General features: G+C 32.8%; 2 protein-coding genes and 1 pseudogene across 3 annotated transcripts; all 3 read right to left on the bottom strand.

Moving 5' to 3' along the window:
• Positions 1–123: 123 nt before the first annotated feature.
• On the bottom strand, positions 124–9968 carry LOC114368042 (lysine-specific demethylase JMJ18-like). Of its 2 annotated transcripts, none has more exons than XM_028325376.1 (12): positions 9688–9968; positions 9396–9488; positions 8700–8771; positions 8351–8428; positions 7739–8248; positions 7422–7643; positions 6797–6958; positions 3708–4073; positions 2480–3551; positions 2283–2386; positions 1235–1432; positions 124–952 (listed from the first exon to the last, which is right to left on the bottom strand). In XM_028325376.1, the coding sequence occupies exons 2-12, from the start codon at positions 9435–9437 to the stop codon at positions 635–637; spliced, it is 3144 nt and encodes a 1047-aa protein (XP_028181177.1). In that variant the 5' UTR covers positions 9438–9488; positions 9688–9968; the 3' UTR covers positions 124–634. The 2 variants fall into 2 exon arrangements, with proteins under 2 accessions (XP_028181177.1, XP_028181176.1); XM_028325375.1 differs by having other exon boundaries at positions 7733–8248; positions 9688–9965.
• Positions 9969–16634: 6666 nt separating this feature from the next.
• LOC114368148 (protein FAR1-RELATED SEQUENCE 5-like) lies at positions 16635–18379 on the bottom strand. Its single transcript, XM_028325489.1, has 2 exons — positions 18258–18379; positions 16635–18045 (listed from the first exon to the last, which is right to left on the bottom strand). The coding sequence occupies exon 2, from the start codon at positions 18033–18035 to the stop codon at positions 16635–16637; it is 1401 nt and encodes a 466-aa protein (XP_028181290.1). The 5' UTR covers positions 18036–18045; positions 18258–18379.
• Positions 18380–21029: 2650 nt separating this feature from the next.
• LOC114367430 lies at positions 21030–24424 on the bottom strand (annotated as a pseudogene).
• Between the last annotated feature and the right edge of the window lie 965 nt (positions 24425–25389).

The raw sequence follows: 25389 nt of genomic DNA on the forward strand, positions 1-25389 counted from the left end.
CAAATAATGCAGGACGTGGGAATTTTTTTTGGATAAAATTTTTAGGATGATGGTCTAAGACGGTGAAAACCTCCAATGTCAAAGCGTATTTCAATCAGATTTACACTTACCTCAACCCACAGATGAAAGAAATCTTGAACCTGCAATTTCTCAAATTCAAGATTCTAAGTTAACCAACCCCTTCGGGTTGTAAGATGAAGGAATTTACACATTGCATTTTGCTTGAGACTAAGATCATATATTCAAAATTCTGAGCACATCGAAGCAATTGCATTGGAATATCAGATCATTCAGATGTCCCCATGTATTTTCCCTACCTTTGATCATTTATTGTAACAGCAACATTTTTCTAAGTATATACAGAAATTTAGAGAAAAGGAAATAAATGTAAAACCTAAATCCAACTAAAGCTAAAGGCTACACCTTAATAAGGCAAATGTATAGGAATGTTTGAAAATGGGTCAATGGCTTTATCCATCTGTATGTAGGTCACTGATTATGGGCAAGTAGCAAAAATTTATCCCTGCTTCACCCAGCAAACTCTTCGGTTTGATTTATCTTTGAAAGAATGGATCTAACTAATGACTAAATGAAATATAACTATCCAGAGTCAAAGAATTGAGATCTTCGCGTTTTATTGACAAGCATTTCGGATCCCATCCATCAGTGCTATCAATGCCACTCTCCACTCACAGCACTGTGCATCAGAGATTATTAACTTATGCATTGTCCTTAACTCATCGGGACTTGCCCCTTGCAGTATTGATTTCATCTCTTCAAGGATGTTATCCTTTTCCTGCTTAATCAAATCGATACCAAAAATTTTGGTATTGATATTACCTAAAGAGCTACTGGAACCAAATGGGAAGTTATCAACAACACTGCCGGAAGGGGCAACTTTGTGATTCCAGTACTCTACACACAGATGACTAGGATCTTGAGCTTCAATGGCCTGAAAAAGTGTCAGAATGTAATAGAACATCAGAAGTGAGAACATAATTCCAGAGGAACATTCTAGATTCTAAATGAGTCAAGTTTTACCAAATTATATCCAAATTAACTCAGTAATAATTGAACAAAATTTACCATAATAAGCTATGTTAATCTAGTTCAACACAAGTTGGTAGAGATTTGAATTATGTGAATTAATTTTACATTAGATAATAAACTACACATAGATGTTAAGAGTTAGCTCAAGTTGGGCAAAAATATAAGATTCATGTGTTTATGTTACCTGAATAATAGATGGCAATTTGAAGCCAAACATTCTATGACCGTTAATGCTTTTCAGGAGCTCAAACGGAGGAAGTTCTAGTTCACCTAGACTCTTTTGCCTCATGATTTCATGATGTAATCTCTTCAGAACTGATTCCCAGCAATTATCTGCTGAGGTATCTGTGAAAGCCTCACTTGGACATTCTTCCATGGTAACCTGAAATATGTTGTACGGAATGAGAAAGAAACACTTGAATTGAAATCATGTCAATGCAAATCAATACTACCATAAAGACTTGGATTTAGTTAATTAATGTTATTGAGTTTCTTAACCAAAAGAAACAAAAGATTATCACTATTTTTTCAGATTCAATAACTTGAGACAATGATGCCTCTACATGAACATCTAACCATGGAAAAAAAATTAGCAGACACTGGATCTATCCCACCAACAAATAAAGAAACCATAATGATATATTTCAAGATGAAGGAAAAATATTTAAAACGGAGAGAAGTACAGAAGAAAAAAGGAAATCTTTCTAGATTAATTAAAAAATGAAGAACCAAAGGCAAAGCTCCTTATCCCTCTGCAAGCTAGGAAGAAAAAATCCATGTAAAGAAGTCATCAACAGAAACACACAACCTCGGAGTAATCTGTCCCATAAATCTCTAGCATTATATTTTAGCAAAATACACCATAACCCAGCAAACACAGCATACTTGTACAAAACATTACACATGTTCTTGCTAGGCAAAACAACTATATCATTTTAATAAAGGCATGTAGGGAAAAATGTCTGCCAATATTTTAAAAATATCCTTCAAGTTGAATCTACATTGGAGACCAAGAAACTTCGTGTGTAAATTAATATTCAAGCCAAAATGCATTTGGAAATGGAATTTGGCAACTGAAAATGTCAACAACAAAACCATATGTAGTCAACCCAATGTGAGTATTGTACTCACATAGGGTTGACTACATGGATTCCAGTGTAATCAAGAAACAGTAACTAGTCGATATTATTTCATTTTCAAACCTAAGACAGAAACAAGGTTAGGAATGATACCTTGAAAAGAGGTCCAAGAAATCCAGCATCAATGACTTCAGAGATATAGCTACAGATTCTTTTTGGATCAACAATGCTAAAGAAATTAACTTGAGTCTTGAATCCTTCAAAAGTATACCAAAAACTGGACAAGTAAGTTCCAAGAAATAGATAGTCTTAGGTAAAATCTAAACCCATAAAAGATCCTACTGGCATACCTTTTGGATATAGTGTGTGCTTACTACACCAGAGCTTTCCATAAACAACAGATCCCAAACTTACAAGCTTGACAGAAGTACCAAACATTTGCACTAAGCAGCTTTCGTCCATCAAAGATGTACTAGTATGTGTGGTGACTATGACTTCCCTTTCAAATAGATTGCTGTGCTGCTTTCCTGAATCTGAATCCACTTGCAGATCCTTCTCAATTTTTCCACCATCAAATGTACAATAATTGCGAACACCCCTTGAACAAGATGAAAAATCTGTCTTTAGAACAGAAAACAAGTTTGATAAGTTACCCTCACCACAAAGTTCCATGATGTCTTCTTCCTTTTTGGCTTCTGAACAGCATACTTTTTCCTCTACTGAAACACCTTTATTATGATGGTTATCAGCAATATGCAGCAAATGATTTTCATTTTCACCAGAGATAACATCTAGATTCAAATCCAGAGAACCAGCCTGATCCACTTTATCTTTGCTGTCTGTGATCAAATTTTTATCATTATTATTGTCATGCCGACTATCTATACTGTCATATGCTGCACATGTTACAGGGTGAGACTCAAACTGCACTATCTCTGTAGTAATATGACTATTAGGACTGCTAGGTGCGTTTAAATTTGACCTATCCTTGGTTCTGACACAGCCAGTTGAGCTTTCCATTTCTTCACAATTCTTGGTTCTGTACATGTCTTTCTCAAGATCTGGTTTATCTATGCAAACCTCATTGGCATTGGCAGAAACCATTCCGAAGTTTTTATTTGCCCACACCTCAATAGCATGTGAATCTCCTTCTAATGCTTCTAGCAATTTATTCAGTTCACTTATAGTATATCGAAGCAGAACAAATCTTTTCTCCATTTCGCACGAGCAGAACAAATTAGCATGCTTAAGACATGAATATCTGTCAGGGGAGCACTCACAACCCACAGCAGATAGGTGCAAGTCATAGAAGCAAGAGAAGCATTCTCTTTCCTTGTACAAATCAAAGTTACTGTTCATCTTCAGCAACTTAAGATGAGTTGGAAGACAGTCCAGCCTTTCTTCTTCCATCTTTATCCTTGCCTATCACAAATAAGGGTAACAAAGAAATAAATATTGAAAAAATATCTGCATGGTATAAAAAAAACAGTATAATAAATGAGTTCCAAAATTTTACAGAGCTTTCAGAATTTGTGGTAGTAGGTATGATCAAAGTGGAAAGGGTGAGTGAGTCATTACCCTAACTGCCTTGGTAAGATCTCCATCTTTCCCACAGACACTTCCCCATTTCAAATTTTTTGGAGTTTCCTTTCCAAGAGCTAGCTCTGCAAGGGCTCGTACAGATTCCAGTGCTGACCCAAACAACAGCTTGTCATGTGACAGGGATGTCTTGCGGCATTGTAACCTGTAAAGCTCGACAGCACTTTGTCCATGCATTAACCAATCAATAGGAGCCACATTCACTGCCTCTGCACAGTTGAAGCCACAATTGAAGCCAGCATGATATGCCCTTGGAAAGGTAATAACGAATTCCCCAGAATGCTGAACTGTGCGATACACAGGCACTCCCTCAGATTTAAGAATTGAAGGAGAAAACTGGGTAACCTGCTCAAAGGAAAAAATCAAAACCATTAGAATCACAATACTTTCCCAAACCTAGAAGCTATGTAGTATAAATAGAATGCTAAAAACTGAACAAATACACTGGGAAAATCTGGAGATGAACAAATGTTAATTATTAGTAGAAATACAGCTGACAAAATTCATCCCAATTTGTGAGGGAAAGGCTATAAACAGATTAATAAGAGTGAGCATCACTGCAGCAATAACAGAGCTGAAAGTTTCTGTCATAAAGAATACATCAAGGAAGGATATTGATCAGGAGGAACCGTCAAGTCATTATACATTAGCAGAGTGGTTAGCTGGAATCTTTAGTATCTGATAATTTCTCTTGCTCAAAATTTGATACCTAATTACTATAGCTTCCACAGTTTTACTTAATATTTATACATATAAATTATAAAGGCATCTTATACTATGCTGATCAGCATATATCTATGAAGCACCGACACCGACACGGACACCAGACACGACACGGACACGTGGACACCTGTAATATCCAAAATATAGAACGTAGTACGAGGACACTGACATGGATGCGTGTCGGACACCGGACACGGCAAGGGGCTGGGGTGTCCGTGCTTCATAGGCATATATTGACACCTGGTAGGAAAACTTAACTATCTCATCATCACCAAACCTGACATCACCTTCGCTATAAGTATGGTGAGCCAATTTCTGAATGCCCCTTGTGATAGTCATTTGGATGTTGTGATATGCATTCTTCAGTTCATAAAGAATCCACTAGGTAAGGATTATTTCATGAGGAAAAAGGCAATGCAAAGATCATTAGTTACTCTAATGTTGATTGGGAAAGGTCACCCTTAGACAGAAGATCCACTTAAGAATATTATGTTCTTGAAGGAGGAAACCTAATATCATGGAAGAGCAATAAGGAAAACATAATTACTAGATCCGGTGCAAAAGTTTATTTCTGTGCTATGGCAATAGCCACATGTGAACTTATCCAACTTAGGCAACTACTCCAAACAGCTAAAATTGGGAGACAAACACATGAAAAGATCAAATGCATAGAGAGATTGAATGTCTCTTTGATGGAGAAAAGGTGCTTTCCAGTGAAATCACAACCAACTTTGTTAACCCAGACAAAAAAATGATTTTATTGGTGACATGGGGGTTTGGGAGGGTGATGTTTGGGTTTGGAGGTGGGAGTGGAGGAGGGAATGGTTCATGTGGGAAAGGGACATGGTGAATAGGTGGTCGATGATGCTAAATGGAGTGAGCTTAAGGAGGTATTCAGAGGATGAGTGGGTCTGGTTAGTCGACGGATCCAGGATTCTCTCTGCAATCTGCGTACAAGGAATTATTGATGGAGGTGCCTAATGTTTCGCTTGCAAATGTCTTGTCTAAGGTGCGGAAGCTTAAGATCCCTCCCAAGGCTGCATTTATGATATGGAGGCTGCTTCAAAATAAACTGCCTACAGCTGATAACTTGGGCAAAAGGAATGTGGTATTAAATGAACAAGACAAACTTTGCCGTTTTTGCATGGAACAACAAGAGACAGTCGCACATTCTATGTTCTCGTGTATGTTGTAGATACACTATGGAAATGGAGTTTCATATGATTGGGTTTGGAAGTGGCTCTTCAATCCAATCCTAGCACATTTTCTTCAACATGATTTTCGTGATGCATATGGAATGGATAGAAATGCTTGGTCGGTGGTTTGGGGGGGCAGTTGTGTGGAATGTGTGTGGAGAATGAGAAATAAATGTGTGTTCCAAGGGGTAGGGGTAGATCTGGTAGGATTGCAGCAAGACATATTATTTACGATCTGGACTTGGCTAAGGGAATTCTCTAGTTCGACTCTTGTCATTTTCGATTTGGCAACCAGATCCTGGTATATTCTTTAAGAGAATTGGCTTTGCAGGGTAATACCTGGAGGGAAAGTGGTATTAGTGGAGGGTACGAAGTTGATGCATGGGTTCGCATGCTGTTGCAGGGGGCAGCAAAAGTCTTGGGAGTTAGTTTGTTTGTTATGATATTTGAGCACATAGTAATCTGTAATATGCAGCTACACGACATGTGTATTAGTATTGGTCGAATGGGATCTGTAATATGCAAGTGGTTAGATGATACTTATGCAGATTTGGTGCATAAATAACGTATACCCGTGAGCTGGGTGGTAGGAGTCTGCAATGATACAGTATTGGGGTACCCCTGTTACCTTATATTATTTTTCTATCTTTTATTTAATGTGTGTGTGTGTGTGCGTGTGTGTGTTTTGCTGATAAAAAAAAAATCCAGTAATCAGCTGGCTTGCATGTTTGCCAAGTTTCTTTGATGTTCTCAGGTTGAATATACTTGTAAGAAGCTTAGTACACACCATATATGTTTCACCTTGATGGGAGAGTGTGTTAAATAGCATATTATACACATGTCACATGGTTATATTTTTTAAAATAAAGGGCATGCAAAAGCTGATTGCATTACCCAAATATTTTACACAAGGTTTTAATATCAGTAAGATAGCCATTATTGTAATTAGGGATTTGATTTGTATTTAAGATCGACTCCCTTTGTACTCTAATATGTTACTATAGTACACATGTGCATACCTGAGATGCACAACATTAAGATATATTTCTTCTCTGTAGAAACAATAAAGAAGCACTAAAGCAACTGGTAACTGAAAATACTAGTCAACATATGCAAGCAACAAAGAAAGTACAAGTGGTAGCATTATACCAGATCATTGAGTAGATTTGGTTGTTCCTCAAATAAGTCAGGCAAGTGCTTCCTCATTACTTTTTCCAAGGCTGCAGCATGGCTTCCAGGTACTCCATACCATACTTTTGGGTCCCCCCAGTGCAAATAGTTTAGTGAATAGAGGTGATGGTCCTCAACATGCTGTTCCAAGAAGCAGGAAATGATGACAATGTGTTATCTTTCTAGGAAATAGTTAGGGTTTGAAAGGAAAGAAATGAAAAATTCAAGATCAAGACATATGTTATAGCTCAACAGGTCAAATATATTAACATAAGTGGAATCCAAATATTGCAAGTGCCAACGTACTGAGGATTCTACTAAATTAAATGATTTAATGATGAAGCAGTATGTAGTGGCCCACTTCTTTCGTTATTACTTCTAATTATTTATTTTGTCAAGTAAGCCTTTAACTAAATGAAAAATTTTCTATACTAACTAAAAACAGATGTTAAAAAATTTAAGCAAACCTTCATGAAAAATAACTTCAACTTATCATGTCATATCATGACAAAAAAAAAAATGGTAATACTAATATTCCATCTCGTGTCTCAACACTTTCCTTAATCATAAATTTAGACTTGGATAAAAATTTCTCACCACTTACCCAGCAAAATGATGAAAAACACATGCCAACATACAGCCATGGCACTAGAACTCCTGATATGTCACTTCCTTCATAACTTAGTACAGAACCTGGCAGTCGGGCAAAATTGTTCAGATTCCAGCCAGACTGGGCATATTGATCTGATTCACTCTTAGTTAAGGATGAAGCCTTAGGAAAACCACTTCCAAGTGCTCCAGTTTCCAAGTCAGCTCCATAATACACCTATAATATAACACAGTAACATATAAACTGTTAGCACAGTTATGCGGCAATAAAGACAAATATAGTTGTTGATAGACAATGATTAATACCTCAACCTCATCAGTTGGTTGCTCAATTATTCGCCAGTATTCACCTTCAATTTCCTCCTCAGAGGGCTCCCATATCTTTTGATGGTTATTGTCACTCACTATTCTGTCTCCATTAGTATCTCTCAACCCAAAGTAGCATTCCTTAAAAAAATCAGCATATAGCTGAAAGTCTTTAAGTGTGAAGTCTGACCCTGATTGGAATCCAAATTTCTCTTCAGACTCAGAAGCATTCTTAGCTTCAGAAGCTGCATTGGCAGGCTTCCTCCTACATGTGCCTGTTTTGGAGTGCTTTCTACGTTTTCGCTTCCTTCCACTACTTTTTTTCCTCATAGGTTCCCTATTTTGAAGCAAATCAATTTGTTGAATACGGGTGGGAAACTCAGTATTTTCCCATAGATCTTTCTCCTTAAGAGGACAGGGTGGAGCCCAGCAAGCAGGGGGAACAATCCTACAGATGCCATGGGGTTCAGCTAGGGGTCGTATCTTTGCTATGTAACTGAGTGTGTCATCAAATTCCTAATTAAAAAGAGTAATATGAGAAATCAAATTACTCAAAATACAAAATGAGTAGTATATTACAACAACAAATGTGAAGATGGCTATAATAATAGCAAGTACTTCAATAGTCGGATAAAAAACAGGTGCTTCTTCAATTATAGGCCGACTTGCTTCAACCGGATCCCATCGAGCTGATATCTGCAACATAGCAACAAAAATCCAACATATGAAAAAAAAAATACTAATCTCTCCCTCTCTTATATATAGTCATCAATGGTAGCCTTCAATGCATTATTTTCTATATGTTTGAGGGGGGGAATTCAGTAAAGCACAGGGTGTAGAAAAAGTTAATTCCATTCAGATTTCAAAAGTTGGTTCCTGTTTGTTCCAAAGACCTAGAAAAATACAGTATTGTTCATGGTCCATCAAAACATTATGCATGCTCAATATATAGGACCATGTTGCATACCTTTTTATTTCTCAGACTGTCAGAAGACTCAAGCGCATTGTTATTTTTTGGCTTGTGCCCCAAAGACTTATCCTGAAAAATATGTAAGAATGATAAAATTGTTAAAATCATCAGTCTCACTAATAAAAGTAATGAAGGAAAACAATGAATTGAATCAAATTATAACTAATAATGTCACAGTCCAAATATTGCCAAAGGATTTGGTACAAACAGGTGTAACAGTTTAATGTCAAAGAGACTGAGAGATACCAATACCACTGGTGTATGCAATTCCATAAGGCTAAACAAAGGCAGTACTAGTCACCACCACTTGATGAAAATTTTCTAATCTTTATATCAGGGTACAGAAAAATGTTAAGCAATTTATGATATGAGGGAATTAAAATTTAAATCATCCTTCTGAACAGCAGAAGTTAGTTCATCAACTAAACTACAAGTATTGAACAACAATAGCTCTAACAAGTGAACACACAATGTTAAAAGCAGAACAAGAAAAGAAAACGGGAATAATAACACAAGAATTGCAACAAATCTTCAAACTGCATAAACAAGGATAATAAGATCACCAGCAATTGTGATCCACAAAAACAAAGGACAGAAGATTCAAACAGAGAAACAGGATAATAAAATATTCCAAACAGGCTTCAGAAACAAAGACATATCATATGATACATTGCTAGGGTTTGAAAATCTAACCTCTTTGGCTTCAGAATCTGCAGCCAATTTCAACTGCTCCATTCAATTCAAGTTTATGATATAAAAAAAACCAATAGAACAACAATTTTATGCCTGCAACAAAAACCAGATACCCCTTTATCCTTAGTCCACAAAAAATCAAAGAGACAACCCAGAAACAGTTTTCTACTTCTCCATTAGCAAACTAACTGACAGAACAAAGAAACGTTAAAAACAGTTAAAATAAAAAATAAAAAATAAGAAAATTAAGAGGGGAAAAAGAAGAACAAATGCAGAACATGGCAATACTCACCCCAATGCAGCAAAAGATAGTTCGGTTCCTTTCACGTTCTGATTGCGTACAAATGAACTAAACAAGAAATTCCTTTGGAAATCAACACAGTGAAGAAAACCTAAATGCAAATTTCAATTTGCATGCGTATGCAAATTTCTGTGAAACCCCCTCCCAATTTACCTATAATTTTTTTTAAAAAAAGTACAAAATCCTATGAATCTTGGAATCAAATGCTCAAAAATTCAAACAGTTCCCACAAAATGAAGACAACAAAATTAAAAGAAATAGAAACAACAATTGACTGAGTAAAAATCTTTAATTTATTTTGACAGGTGGACTGGGAAACAAAACTATTAAATTCATACAATTAATAAAGAGAAATAATGAGAAAGATATTATCAATTAAAATCGAATACTACTACTTTTCAAAATATTCTATTTAATTTCCTTTGTTATTTTTTTTCTTAAAACGAAGACAATTAAAAGCATTTTTATTAATTTTGAGAAAATATATGTGGCACTAAAAAAAATCAGGGTTAACAGAGAACTTAAGATACTACGTTCAAAGCTGTGCTTGCTTCTTGGAGTCTTCTGCTCCTTTTAATATTCTAATTTTTTTTATTATCAATTAAAATATTTAATTTTATACTTTGATGTACATTCGAATTGAAAACTAATCAATTCAAATTGATGGAAAAACAAATAAAAGATGAAATAGACCATTCTTACCAAAGTACATATATAAAGAAATAAATAATAAAAAGGAAAAGATAGAAATTAAAAATAAAAAGTAAGAAAAAGATATATGAGAGAGAGTCAAACGAACCCGCTACAACGCACGCAGTATTAACGGAAAACAGTGAAACAAACAAACCAACGAACCAAATATATATATATATATATATATATATATATATATATATATATATATATGTCTAAAAAAAAAACATAAAAAAACACACAAACTCTCTCTCCCTCTCCCTGGAAACTGTGGGTTCTTTCTTATATACTTTGAGTAATGACCATGAACCAACAAACACCCAATATTTAGATCATTAGATGCACTTTGCTGTTAAAAAAACAAAAATAAATTATTGTTAGTTGTATGCAACGATCATGTATGTTTTGGATTAAAATTTAGTATAATTTTGGAGTTTTTTTTTTTACTGAACACACTAACAATTACTACATACCCATAAAAAGTTCATACTCATTTAGTATAATGTTATTATTTTAATTGTCTATATTTTTCTGCTTTTAAACATAATATCCCTATTTTTTTTAACAACTATAATCCACTCTCCTAAAAGAACAACTATTCACTACGAAAATATTTACATGTTTAGGTTTATAAGATACTCCTATTAATAAATTTAAAGATAAATAAACAGTCATAATTAACATTAACAATTTGAAACAAAAAATAAAGAAAGGATACAAGGTAATAGGTACCAAGAGTACCAAAGCAACCCCTCAACGCCTGTTATTGTACAGTGTTACATGATACAACCATATCCTCTCTTAGACATTTATTTTCTTTACTCCCATTATTAGATCACGCATACTTCATTGCATTATGAAAAACTCATCTCAAAATGCAGATTTACATTTTGGAATATTTTTTTTGAAAATACAATCTGAGGTGCAATACGATAGGAAGAGTGCAAGATACAATAACTCATACCCACGAAAGTAAGCTGATAAATTCAAAAAATGTGTAGGTTCCACAAGCAGACAAATGAATCTCAAAATGAGATGAAAAAAGGATGGAAAAAACATAATAAAAAGTGTTTGGGTACCCTTGTTTTTTAATTGGCCAAAAATAACCTTTCAATACAAGGCCTTGCGAGACTCCAGCCAGCTCCTAACCATCACTTAGACATATATAGATTATATGTCTTTAATTTATAAAATAAAAAAAAATTGTCTTTAATCCTTTTCCTTATTCACATTTTTAGTTTTTTTTCTTTTGTATATTAAAATATTTTCATTTATCAACCGCGATTGACATAAATGATAGTGACTTATATCTTTTAACTAAGTTTTGCATATAAAATAAATCATCTTAAATAAATAAATACATTGTGTACTTATGTCTCGACAAAGATTAGTCATTATCACAAGACTATGTCTTATCAATATTTAGGTCATATATGTCAAAATTATTTTTCAACAATTGTTAGTTAGATCATCACTTAATAGTTAATAGAAAAATCATGATATTAATGACTAAATAAAAAAATAACATAGTCTAATTATTTAAAAAATAATAATAATGTATATTTGCATGTTATTAGTCTTAGTGAAACTGTTACCGAAGGTAAACAGTTCATAATTAACTATTTTAAACATTTAAAAATACAAGTTTATTTGAGAACTTGTGTGTGCATGCATGTGTAATGTGTATGTGCTATAATAAAATAAGTTTTTAGTCTTTATAAAAAAATTATTTTTCAAAAAAATTATTTGTTTTATCTCTCTATTATTTCAGTGCCTTATCCAACTCATTTATCTCTTTATTTCATTCTTGATTTATAAAATTACAAACTTTTAATATAGTCTTTAGCATATTAAAATATTTAATGTAATATATGAAATTTAATTGTAAATATTTATTTATCAGAATACAAAATCCTCATATTAAAGACTAACATAAAATAATAATAATAATAATAATAATAATAATAATAATAATAATAATAATAATAATGAAATCCAATGAATAGATAATAATAAAGATAAAAATAATATAATTTTATACTAACATGTTATTGGTTTGAGAAACCGATTTAAATCTTTTGAGTAAGATATTAAATTTGAGTTTTCTGAAGAAAAAAAACATAATTAAAAGAGTGATTCTACTAAAATTAAAATAGTTAATATGATTACACGACATATAGATATCTTTCATCAAAGTCATGTTTAAAAAAAACATATAATTTTACAAGGACCGAAAACTTATTCAAACTTGTATATATTTTCACTAACTAAATTTGGGTAGAATATAACTAAATTCCAAAAAAAATATTAATCGTGTATATTCATATACACATACACAGCTCACGTTATTTTGAAATTAAAATAATAGGTAAGTCTTTTTTAATATACGAGTTACTTTTTTATTTTGAAAAATTAAATTGATAGTCATATACGGCTTATTTTTTTACTATAGAAAAAAGTTAGTCATATATTGCATATACGACTTATAGGTTTTATTCTTAAAAAAAAAAAAAGAAAATCATACTCAGAATGTGTGAATTGTGGAAGAATTTGACAATTTATGTTTTAAATTGCTCAAGGGTAGTTAAAATTAAGAAGCCGATTTCAGGATTTGGATTCTTTCTTCTTTCCTCTTATTTTTCATTTTTACGTATACTTTTTTCTTAACTTCTGTTTTTCGAGCTTTTCCCCTTCTACCCATGAATTTGTCTAAACACGTCATACGTGCTTATTTTGCTTAATTCTTCGTCTCGCACGTTGGTCTTTCCTTTGATTTTCTGACTTAGTTTTTGCTGTCACTCTTGTCTTTACTTAGAAAAATAGATGCCACTCGTTTCCTTAAGAAAATAGATAAATATTTTATTTTCCTGTAATAATTTCGTTTATACTAGCTAGAAAATACATGCATTTGTTGTAGAGTCCTATGTGAATTTAAGAATCCAATGAATTATTCATGTGATCTAGGTTCAGTCAAGCATATTTAACAAGTGTGACCTTCTTTAATCATTTTTGTCGATCTTCTTGAAAATGGTGTGAATATTAATGGTGTTATAGCTAAATTCACAACAAAAAATTGTGTGAACATTAATGGTAACTGTTATAACTAAATTCACAAGGGATTTGATTTCTTTGTTGTCCCTTTCTCAGTTGTCTTTGTGTTGTCCCTTTGAAAACGTGTTCATGAATTTTAAAATTAAATCACAATTCTCCAACTTGACTTAATGTTTTCTTTACATCCAGATTGTTGGATGTATAACTTGCACGCTGCCCCTGTGCTGCACGACTTCTCTCTTAATAGAGTTTGAGAGCAAACCACAATTGAATAAAAAATGAAATTTTTTTATGAATAATAAAAGTTTTACATCGTAATTTCTTACTTTCTAAAAGTTATACATACATTATCTCCACCATTAGCCAAAAAATTTCATCTCAATCATATTAAACTACTCTTTTTTTTTAATTGTTTGTCCCTTATAATTTATGACCTTTTTTTAACTCTATCTCTGAATTCAACTTAAATAGTTTTTTATGTATAAAAAACTTTAATAGTTTTTTGTGAAAATAATAATTAATAAAATTAAAATTTAAAGTTTTAATATGAATTTTAAATATAATGTACTTGACTAAAAATATTTCTGTTTAAAAAAAAATCTACTTATCTTAATAAGTAAATCCTAACTTGGCTGCAAAAATATTTTTGTCTGCTGCAAGTGAAAGAATCCATAAGTAAGCAAGTTACAATGACAGAGATTAAGAAATATTGAATTTGTTCTATTTATTATTTTATTATTTGTCATACACTATTTAATAATTTGTGTAATATATAATTTATGAAGTTGTTATATTATTTTTGTACAATTTTAATATTATAATTTGATTTACCACTATTTAATAAAAATATAATAATGTATATTTTTTGTCAATTTTAATATTATAATTTGATTTAACACAATTATGAACAGCACGCATAAATATATATTTGTGCAGAAATATTTTTTTAGTGTATTTGTGCAGCACCCAGTCTCGCAGCCCGACTTGGCTTCGCAGCCATAGACAAAAAAAGGACTTGTACATCTCCAATATACTAACTTGCTTATTTCTAACACACACAAAAAAATGTTTTTCATCATGTACATCTCCAAAATACTTACTTGCATACTTCTTACATACAAAATGTGAAATGCATTGACTAAGGTAATATATGGTAAAGCTTCATTGACCATGACAAATTCAGATCTGGCTTCGACAAATTCTATCATTAGAGATTATTTGACTAAAGCTCAATGCTTCAAGTGATGGAATGGGACCTGGCTTCTCTCTTGTAGGACAGCAGAGAAGCCAATTTGGTGATGGAATGTTGTCTTCATCTTAAGCCTAAATTGAATAGAAAAAAAAGTGAGTAAAATTTAGAATTGATATTTAACTGTAGTAATCTAAAATTGATATACATACCACAAGCATTCTAGTAAAACTCATTTGACTTGGTTAAGGTGGAAAAGACACTAAATTAGTATATGCTTTCGGAAGAATAAAAGTTGATTCTTGTAATGATAGTTGATTTAAATGAGCACATCCTATCAATGAGTCTAAATTTAATGCTTCCAACAAGATTTGACTTTCCTGATATATCATAAGTTTTGAATTAACATACCACACTACAAACATACTATTAAACTTGATCAACAAAAGAAATAAAGAATATAAAAAATGCTTAAAATAAACCTTATGAATTGATGGTTGCATGTATTTCACTTTTCTTCTTGTTCGCCTTAGATTATCAGTCCAACTTCTCAGAGGGTTATTTTTTTCATCCTTTTACCATCTCTCTTCTTAAATCCAATTCCTTTGGATGTCGAAGGCTCCATAGCATACCTTGTGGCTTCACACGTGGAATCATGAGGACCATGTGGTGGTTGGTTCAATCGAATTTCAGCCACTTTCTTCCTAAGCTCTAACACCCTTTGATAAACTAAAGAACATGCTTCTGGATAGTTAGATGCCTCATCGGCCAATCTCATAAGCATTGGACATAATTGCTTATATCGATTTGAACTCTCCAACCTAGGATCAACATCAATTTTCCTCCCACTATTATCATTGTATGTATCACATCTTGCTTATCGTGTTCATCGTTTCAATATATATTTGTTTGGAAGAAGCTTGACATCCTTGTGGAATAATATTCTCAATAAGTGACAACACAATATTCCTCATTGTTCAAACTTCCTACAACTACAAGTGATTGTCAATTCTCCATTCTCAATTTGGGATTCATAACTAACTCTCCACTCTCCATTGTTATCACATATTCACCATGAGCTTCCGTTTCTTTTTTTTTTTTTGTAGATATTTGTGGCAGCTATTAGATCCCACTCCCTTTGAAACAAATTGAACATGGGAGGAGTGTACTCTTGAGAAAGTTGTCGAATCATAGGTGAACTTTGTATGATCATTCTTGGCAACTTCTTACGCATCTCATAATCTTGCTTTAACTCACTATACCGTTTTTCTTTGACAATCCTTTCAAATTGCTTGAAGAATTGGTTGATGTTCAAATTAGGACTTATGCAACTCTTTATATCTGAATTAATGCTTTCACTTAGTTGTGTACTACGCTTACCAAGTGTAAAAGCATACTTCATATAACGCGCTACCCATTTCTCTTTGATTTGGTAGGTGGAGTTCAACCACGTGTTTTCTTCTACATTGTATTTCAATAATAAGGTTCTCCATGAGGCTTCAAAATTAGTTTCTTCCTCATTATCATACATACACTTCTTAAAATCAGATAAGAAATTTGATCCATCTTTCATTAAATTGCCAAGATGTTTGATTCCATTTTTCATTATATGCCACGTGCACAAACCATGCTTTGTCTCTAGTATAACCTCCTAGAGTCTTTCTTAGTGCAATACCTTCAACAACCCTTAAAGCGTGCGGGCGGCCCTAGCTAATCTAAAAAAGTTGCGAGATTGAGTTTGAGGGACTTTCGCTGACTAAATCCATCCATAAACCTAGACCCCGGCTACTTTCGTAACCAAAGCGTCAAGACAACAGCCAAAGGTGACCTTTGGATTCTTAAGTAGGGGGCAAAGAGGAGCACGTAGGAATGCCGACCACTACATAAGCCACTGGTGGCAGCGAGCAGCACCTTGTATAGGTTGGGCGGAGCTTGAAGAAGCGAGCCCCTATCAGAGAAAGCCATTGTGCGCTAGCCTAGCTAGCTAGCGTTTTTCAGCTGGTTGTTATGTTAGTTGTAGCGTGCCTTCCCTCCTTCTCTCACTTCGGAAAGATTTCACAGTATTTTCTTTGGATGACCTGGTCGAGAGAGTACGATACATCGGTGTAAAAGATGGAGTGGGATCTGTGAGGTTGGTTATAGTAAGGCCTGGTAACTCACCATACCGTTTTTCTTTGACAATCCTTTCAAATTGCTTGAAGAATTGGTTGATGTTCAAATTAGGCCTTATGCAACTCTTTATATATGAATTAATGCTTTCACTTAGTTGTGTACTACGCATACCAAGTGTAAAAGCATACTTCATATAACATGCTGCCCATTTCTCTTTGATTTGGTAGGTGGAGTTCAACCACGTGTTTTCTTCTACATTGTATTTCAATAATAAGGTTCTCCATGAGGCTTCAAAATTAGTTTCTTCCTCATTATCATACATACACTTCTTTAAATCAGATAAGAAATTTGATCCATCTTTCATTAAATTGCCAAGATGTTTGATTCCATTTTTCATTATATGCCACGTGCACAAACCATGCTTTGTCTCTAGTATAACCTCCTGCAATGCTCTTGACATGGCTTGGTCTTGATCAGTGAAAATAGTTTGTGGTCTTTTTTTGCTATGTGTCTGCAAAAATGTTTCAAGAAGCCATTTAAAGGATTCAACTGTCTCATCATACAATAATGCAGCCCCAAATATCACCCCTCCTCTATAATGGTTAAAGCCCGAGAAAATTGCAAGGGGTCGATGATCTCCATTTGTACAATAAGTGGTATCCAAAGAAATCTCATCACCAAAGCATTGATAGTCAAATAACATTCTTGCATCGGCCCAAAAGATATTTGTTATTTGCTCTTCTGAATCAATTTGGTATGCATGAAAAAATGAGGGATTATCTATGAGTTGTTGTTGGAAATATTGTAGCAAACACCCAGCTTCACCATAAGCCATATCTCGCCGCCTCTTAGAATTCAAATAATTCTTTGCATCTTGTCTGGTATACCCTAGATTCTCTCTACCTCCTACATATTTACTCATCAAATCAAATGAGGTTTTTTGTTGAATCCCTACATCTTCTGCCACTTCAAGTTCATATGCTTGATTTTCAGTTATTCTTCGTTGACAAGCTAACATATGCACAGTTTCTGGTGGATGGAGTGGGTGATTATGATCATCAAAAAATTCAATCACTTTATATTTCTCATTGAATCTTTTATTATATTGACGTACGCCCTCCTTACAACAAACATATTTATAGTGAGTAATGGAACCATCTTTCTTACTCTTGCTTGAATTCTTTTTTCTAACTCCAAAGCCTTTCATGCCTCCATGATCTGTCCAAAACAGATATGCCTCTTCCAAACTATTGAATTCAAGACCAAGTTTGATAGTCAATTCCTTTGGATCCATCAATTAACTCCTGTAAAAAAATAATTAAGTATCATATAATTAGAAAACATATATATAATCTATGGGAAGCACTGCGATTACTCAATTATCATCCTAAAAAAATGTTGTTAGGTGTCAATTGAACAAAACATAATGCATAGATACCCACTCACACAAATGGACCAAATAAACAATTGGCAATAAATTTACATTTCATAAGTTGAAGGAATAAAATGCACATACTTCAAGTAGGTAGTGGTGACATCAGGATTTGATTATCAAACTCTCTATTGGATAAATCTGAATTTCGGACAGAATCTTTTCTAATGTGCTCCAATGAAGTTGCTTCATATATTCCTGCATTATTCCACTACATTAAACATTTAATATTATTAGCTACTAAAAGGGAAAAAAAGAAACAAGAAAGCCTTAATTCAATAATCATTATATTTACTCTCTCTGAAATACAAGCTCAATTCTAGAAGATAGGAAAATGTAGTTGAATGGTAGTGAATAGTGACTAGTAATTTTGGAGCCTCCTTAAAAACCAAATTATTACTAGTAAGAAAAGGCAATAAAAAACAGTGAAGTTCAAGAATTCAACATGAATTGCTTCAAGATAAGCTAAGTTTAAAACAGATTTAACCTTTTCCAGAATATGAATGTCATTTAAAAATCTAGGGGATAAAACCAATGTATATAGAATCTGAGAAGCAAAGTATCATAAAAACAAGTTAGGAGAAGTTCACAAGTTGTTGCAAAAGTGATAGGAGAAGTTCGAGCACTTATTATTTTTCCAATCATACCATATGGTATTCTTGCAGTGTTCTACATGTTCTGGATTTCTGCTAGTCTTCATTTGTTTAGCTCTAGTCGGGTTGTTTAGAATAACTACAACTCTAACTGCTGCACATATGACCTCTTGGAAAAAAGGGTGATATGTGATCAGTGTCCAATGTAAAACAATAATTCCAAAATCTACATTTCTAGAATTAGAATGACAGTGAAAAAACAAGGTTTTGGAAAGAACCTACAAAGCCATTGTTTTAGAGAATTAACTTGTATGGACAAAGATAAAAAGTTTTAGTAAGTTTTCCTTTGATTTCAATTGAATCCACTCTTGCATAAACACTTCATTCAGCTTGTGGAAGAAGACGCTTGCTTTGATGCTCTGATTTAGGCGGGAAGACAGATCCAAGCGGGAATACCTCATTTATCTGTGAAGAGAGAAGTGGTGCTGCACAGGGGCAACATGAAGTTATACATTTAACGGCTAAGATATAAAGAAAACATTAAGTGAAATTGGAGGGTTGTGATTTAATTTTAAAATTCATGAACACAGTTCTCGAAGGGACAACACAGGGGCAGCTTGGAAAGGGACAGCAGAGAAGCCAAATCCATTCACAAGAAGGATCTAAAATCTACACTATTAGACTAGGCTCAAAAACTTGAGACCCACAAACTTGGCTTCTTTTAGCCATTAATGTGTAAGGATTACAAGATCAATATATCCTATAAGTGTACTTATTGATATTCGATCGGCCTTATAACTTATAAGTATGTGTAGGAACCACATAACTAGGTAGATAGTTGAACAATACTTCATATTAATTTTCTTAGTATTTTATGAAGGGACTATTAAATAAAGATAAATCAATTTTATGTATTACTAGTACAATAAAAAGATAAATAAGAAGAAAAGAGAAATACGAGATAAAAATTATTAATGTGATGAAAAAGAAAAAAATCAATATTATATATCTAACATGTTGTAGAAAAGTATTATATAAATTAATAATATATCTATAAATAAAAGGTATTAAAAAAGAAATATAAAAAATAAATTTTTTATTTGTATAAGGAAAAATCTTATTTTACTTCACTCAACTAACTTTCAAAGAGTTTATTTTGTGGTTAGAATAGATATGATATATCATGTTGTAGTAGTTGTTTGTTGTCCCAATAAATATGGTAACTTGATCTCATCTCTTATCTTATTTTGTTGTTACAGTGTATTTGAAATGGCTTAGGAAATATGATAAGATAGTCTTTCTTTCAAAAATAACAAAATAAAACTCTCTTTTCTTTCTTTTTAATTGTCAAATCTTTTGTAAAAATTTTATTTCTATTTATTTGTAAAGTTCAAGATTATTAAATTGTTACTTTATTAATTATACCCGTACTTATTTTTTATCTTTACTTAATTTACATATGCATTGATTGTGGAGTGGAATGAAAAAAAGAGTGAAATAAAAATCTCCACAACTATTTAATTAAAATCAAGAAAATTTACTGTATTTTTTGTTTCTACAAAACAACCTTAGAAGACAAATAATATATATATATATAGGGTATCATATGAAAAGTGTTATCTTAAGTGGGAAAAAAGAATGATCAATCTTAATCGTTTGATTAAAATGGAAGGCCTAGATTAAAAATATTTCAAATTCAAATTAAAACTTCGTTTAACCATAAAATTTCTAAATGATTCAGCAAAAAGAAGATCAAATATTTAAAAAATATAATTTATTATGTCCTAAAATATCTCAAAGCTATCCATCACCACTTTCATGTCCATCACTACCACCTTCATGACCACTATCATCATTGCTCTCACCATCATCATTGTGACCGTTGCCATCAAAGTGATCGTTATTGTCATTGTTGTCATCATCATCACCACCGTATGTCATTTTGGTGGTGGCAGTGGTGATCATGGTAGCAACAACAATGATGTTCATGATGATGGATTAATACCTTACTTTAAAGGATCAATTGAGTTCAATTGGACCAACAACATGTTAGTTGGCAATATTAATTTAACACACCATCTACTTCTTTTGTTGGTGAAGGTTTAACATATTTTTTTTACTGTTGATTGAAATTTATTGGAAATCACAGTACAATTAACTAGAAGTTATTGGAAATCACTTTGCATGCCATGACAGAGCCTATCCAATTTATTATGTATCTTCATTTAATTCAATTTGTGAAAAAGAAACTATTAACTTGCTCTAACTCCATAACAACACCTTTATGTATAAAATTGTAGCAAATGAGGGGAAGAGTATAATATCATTGCACCCATTGTATAGAAAAGTTCCAACGCTTTTCAAAAGTGCTAAAACAAGGTCTCCGGCACATACATACACAAGATACAAAAAAGAAAAAAGTTGTATACAACCGACGCCATTAGTTATGTTAATTTCTATGCGATCAACACAGAAAATAGTATATGTGGTGTACCGATGAAAAGCATGAGTTAATTGTATATAATGATGATGATAAAAATGAGTTCTTAATTATGGAGAAGCGTGGTTGATGCGATTTGGCTTGAGCAGCTTGATGATGGACATGACTGAAATAATGAGGAGGAGAATGAAGCCAACGAAAGAGACAATAAGAGCAACAACACCTCGGTCGCAATAGGTTTCGAATTTGTCACAGATCTTATCCCATTTTGCATGTGAATTACCATTCTTTCCCAATTCAGACATGAATGTTGCTGCACCATCTCCAGCTGATGCTAGAGCCATAGTCATCTTCACCCAAAATTAATTATAAGCAAATCAGTTTTCATACAATAGCTAAGTAGTATTAATAATTTAATTAAATTCGAGAGAGTCTCTATATATATGGATATGACAACAAATACTAAATAAGCTTAAATAAGTTTTTCATATTTAAAAAATAGATTTTTTTTAAATTATTATCTAACATTCATTTTTTTTCAATTAAGTATCTGAAAAAGTTTTATGCTTCAACGTATTATATGTCGTTAGTTCACTTCTATTAAGTAATGACGTGATAGACAGAGTGTCACGTCATCAAACCTAATTAATGACACCTCATTGTCACATCATCACCTTATTTCCCTTCCCTTTCTTCTCCTTCTCCCCTTCTCCGACGGAAACCACCACCACCATGCTACCATCGTCGACCACATCGTGCCACCACCGTCGAATGCACCATCGACCGCCACCTCAAATACCTCCACCATCATGGCCAGCTTCCTCTTCCACCCTTCTGTCGCCCCCCGCATCCTCACCATGAGTTCCTTCCCCGTCACCCTAAAGTTCAGCTTCTTGTCAACCCCTTGCTCCCAACAATCCTTTTCAACCTTAGAAACTTGAGATTCCAATATATTATATTATTCCATTCTTTTTGTTCCTAACGCGAGGAATCAATGATCTAGAGAGAGTGTTCCTCAACACAAACTTATGTCAATCCAATTCCTCCAAAGAACACTCTTTCTTTTAAGATCGTTTCACACCCAATTGACTTTCTTGGTCCAGAAACTCCACCTCCTCGTTGGTGAAAAATGGCTCAACGAGTACATGGAAGAAAGCTCCAAACATTAGGACTCCTGCCATGTCATCAAGTCTGGCATTTCCGACATCGATACCTACTACTCTGCCGCCCTCAACACCACCTCCTCTAGCAAGTTCGTTGAAGTTAAACGAGTTCAGAGGGGTGTTGTACGCAATGAGGAACATGAGTTGGTTGCTGCTCATGGTACTTCTGTACAGACTCGTCTACTGCTATGGTGACTCCTCGGACTTCGTGTTGGGAGGGTGCAAGTACAAAGGTTGCATGTTCTTGGGATCACCATTCATGATGTCAATGGTGAGGCTACAACAACAGGTGACGGCGGAGATCGGGCACATAATCGAGAACACAAGTTTTGGATGTCGAAGGTGGCCATGAAAGAGCTGAGAGGGGAGTTAGAGAGAAGAGGGTCTTAGGGGGTGGAGTGGGAGATTGATGTGGCAATGAAGTGTCGGTGATAAAATTTGATGACATTGCACTTCTTCTGTCATATCATCACGTAACAGAATGAGACTAATTACAGATAATACGTTGAAACACAAAATTTTTGCATATACTTGAAAAAAAATGAATGTTAGATAATAATCTGAAAACAACCTATTTTTCAGGTTTGAAAAACTTATTTAAGTCTAATAATAATAATAATAATAATAATAATAATAATAATAATAATAATAATAATGTAAAGAGATCAAATAATTTTAGTAGTAATTAACTTTTGTATAACTTTTTTTTTACAAAAAAACTTTTGTTTAACTTAATTAACTTGATTATATATTTTGTAGAAATCAACATTAATCTAATTGTTAGATTAAGCATTCTTATTAAATGGATTTAGTACTTTACAAATTTTTATACAATTTAAAAAATTATTTCATCCGTTAATCTTATTTTAATGTATTATAATATATTTTTAAAAATATAAATAAATAAATATTGATTATAAACTTACATATTTCTGAATATTTAATTATCTAAAATGTAATTAACATGCATGCATGTATAATCGTAATTACAGATGATATCATATGATTTAATATTTTGATTTGTAAAATTTGTATATTAGCAAAAAAAAATAGTTATTAAGTATACCGCTTGTCTATACCAAGTAATTTTAAATTATATGAATTTATTTCCTTGATATATTTAATTAAAAGAACTCTCAATCTAAGAGGGCTCTTTTTTGTGTGAAATCAATCTAAGAGTTGGATCAATGAAAAATATCTATAAAAAGTTATCAAATAAAATAAATTATATAAAATTATTCTTAAAATAAGTAGATTATTCTTTTCAATAATAAAATTATAATGACAATATAATGCTATATTTTGGTGAATTAATTTATAATAATATGCAACAGTACTAATAATAACATCCAGTACCATGTCTAATATAGCAATCAATGCAAGCCGGGGTCCTTTGTAATCATATCTGGTTCCTAATATTTCCATTGCTATCATCACCAAGTTATTATGCAAAGCGGCATTTCCATTGGCTATCACAAAGAACCTACATCATTTTCCACCAAGTATATGTCACACGATTATGCATAACATTTCAGTTAATATGCTAATTAATTAAATTTCAGGTAAAACCAAAAGGAAAATAAAATACAATCATATACCTGAGGAATATTAATTATCATTTTCGACGGAAATTACTTGATATAAATAACATGGTCGCCAAAAAAGAAAAAAAAAACAATATATCACATATATAACTTTTTCATATGATTGAAAACTTACACAAAAGCTGGAGTTTGGTTAAACTTTGCTGCAAAAGTAGCTGTTATTGGGGTGCTACCAACGGTGGCAACTACAAAGCTTTTTGTTTGTTTGTTAAAAGCCATGACAAGTGTGGCAGAAGCAGTGGCCAAAAATGCAACCACTCTGAGGGACAAAAGAACCCAATCCTTCTTTGGCTAATTTGTCTCATGAGGAACCACTGATGCATTATTCAAACCACCAAGCTCCACTTTCTCTCCACCATTTTCTGAGGCCATTGTGCAATTAATAACAAACACTTAATTAATTGCCAAAGTGAGAAAATGAAGGTGGTGATGATGGTGCAGATTATTAGGGAGAGGACAATGGGTTATTATATAGATAGGGATACAGTGAAATTGGTCAAACCATATCATTTGGTAAGTCTAAGAAGCCAAGTGAGGATTCTTTCTCAGAATTTCTTTGGGTGGTATAACCAACAGAAAACTTCAGGTGGTTGTTAGTTGGTGAAGAAATACGACAGATTGCGCCAAAACAGTCCTTTAACTTTCTCTTTCTGGGAACTATTTAGAGATTACTTAGAGATTAATCTCATCTTATTTGTGTAGCTTATTTTTTTTCCTGGTTCAAAAACTACTTAGAGATTAATCTCATCTTATTTGTGTGATCTTATTTGTATGGTTACTCTATTTTATAAATAGAAAGTAAGAATCAAATAAAGATTTTTCGTTAAATAAATTGTTTTCACGTTTATATGAAGGCAACAAAATCTTATATCAATCCTTTAGATTTTATATAGCTTAATTTAATAAAACTATAGTATATTATATTATTTTTAAAAATAAAAATAAATAGTTTTTTAAAATATTGTCCACGTTCAAAAATATTAATTAAGGAAGTTTAAATATTGTTTAAGAAATCCAATTCCTAGCTAGGTAAAGGAGGTTGGGATAATTAATTACTAGGATTAAAAAGGTCATATGTTCTTTTTTTTTTTTTTGTTATTCGGTGGATTAATGAATTTTGAATAAAGCGATGTGACCCTTCTTCTTCCTAAATTTTTCATTACCAGAAAACATAAAAATTAATGGATCATTATCTCATTCTCTTAAACGTTTCATGATCCTCTTCTACTTTCGAAGTCATTTCCAATTAATTGGTGCTTATGTGTAGTACAAATCAATCTCAACAATACATCAAATTGCACTCACCAAAGCACCACGTACGGGACAAGCTAAATTTTTCAGGAACAGTTTTTTTCCCTTAACAAGACATTTTAAGAATTAATCTAATAATTATCTTAAAAAAAACTTTTACGAAAT

Source organism: Glycine soja, chromosome 9, assembly GCF_004193775.1.
Source record: "Glycine soja cultivar W05 chromosome 9, ASM419377v2, whole genome shotgun sequence".
NCBI classification, from domain to species: domain Eukaryota; kingdom Viridiplantae; phylum Streptophyta; class Magnoliopsida; order Fabales; family Fabaceae; genus Glycine; species Glycine soja.

Excerpts from the sequence above, each read along its gene's own strand:
- LOC114368042 (XM_028325375.1), bottom strand. The coding sequence starts at position 9,437 with ATGGAGCAGTTGAAATTGGCTGCAGATTCTGAAGCCAAAGAG. Across the intron at positions 8,772-9,395 it reads CAGATTCTGAAGCCAAAGAG|GATAAGTCTTTGGGGCACAA; the intron begins GTTAGATTTTCA and ends CATATTTTTCAG. Across the intron at positions 3,552-3,707 it reads ATCTTACCAAGGCAGTTAGG|GCAAGGATAAAGATGGAAGA; the intron begins GTAATGACTCAC and ends TATTTGTGATAG.
- LOC114368148 (XM_028325489.1), bottom strand. The coding sequence starts at position 18,035 with ATGGATCCAAAGGAATTGACTATCAAACTTGGTCTTGAATTCAATAGT.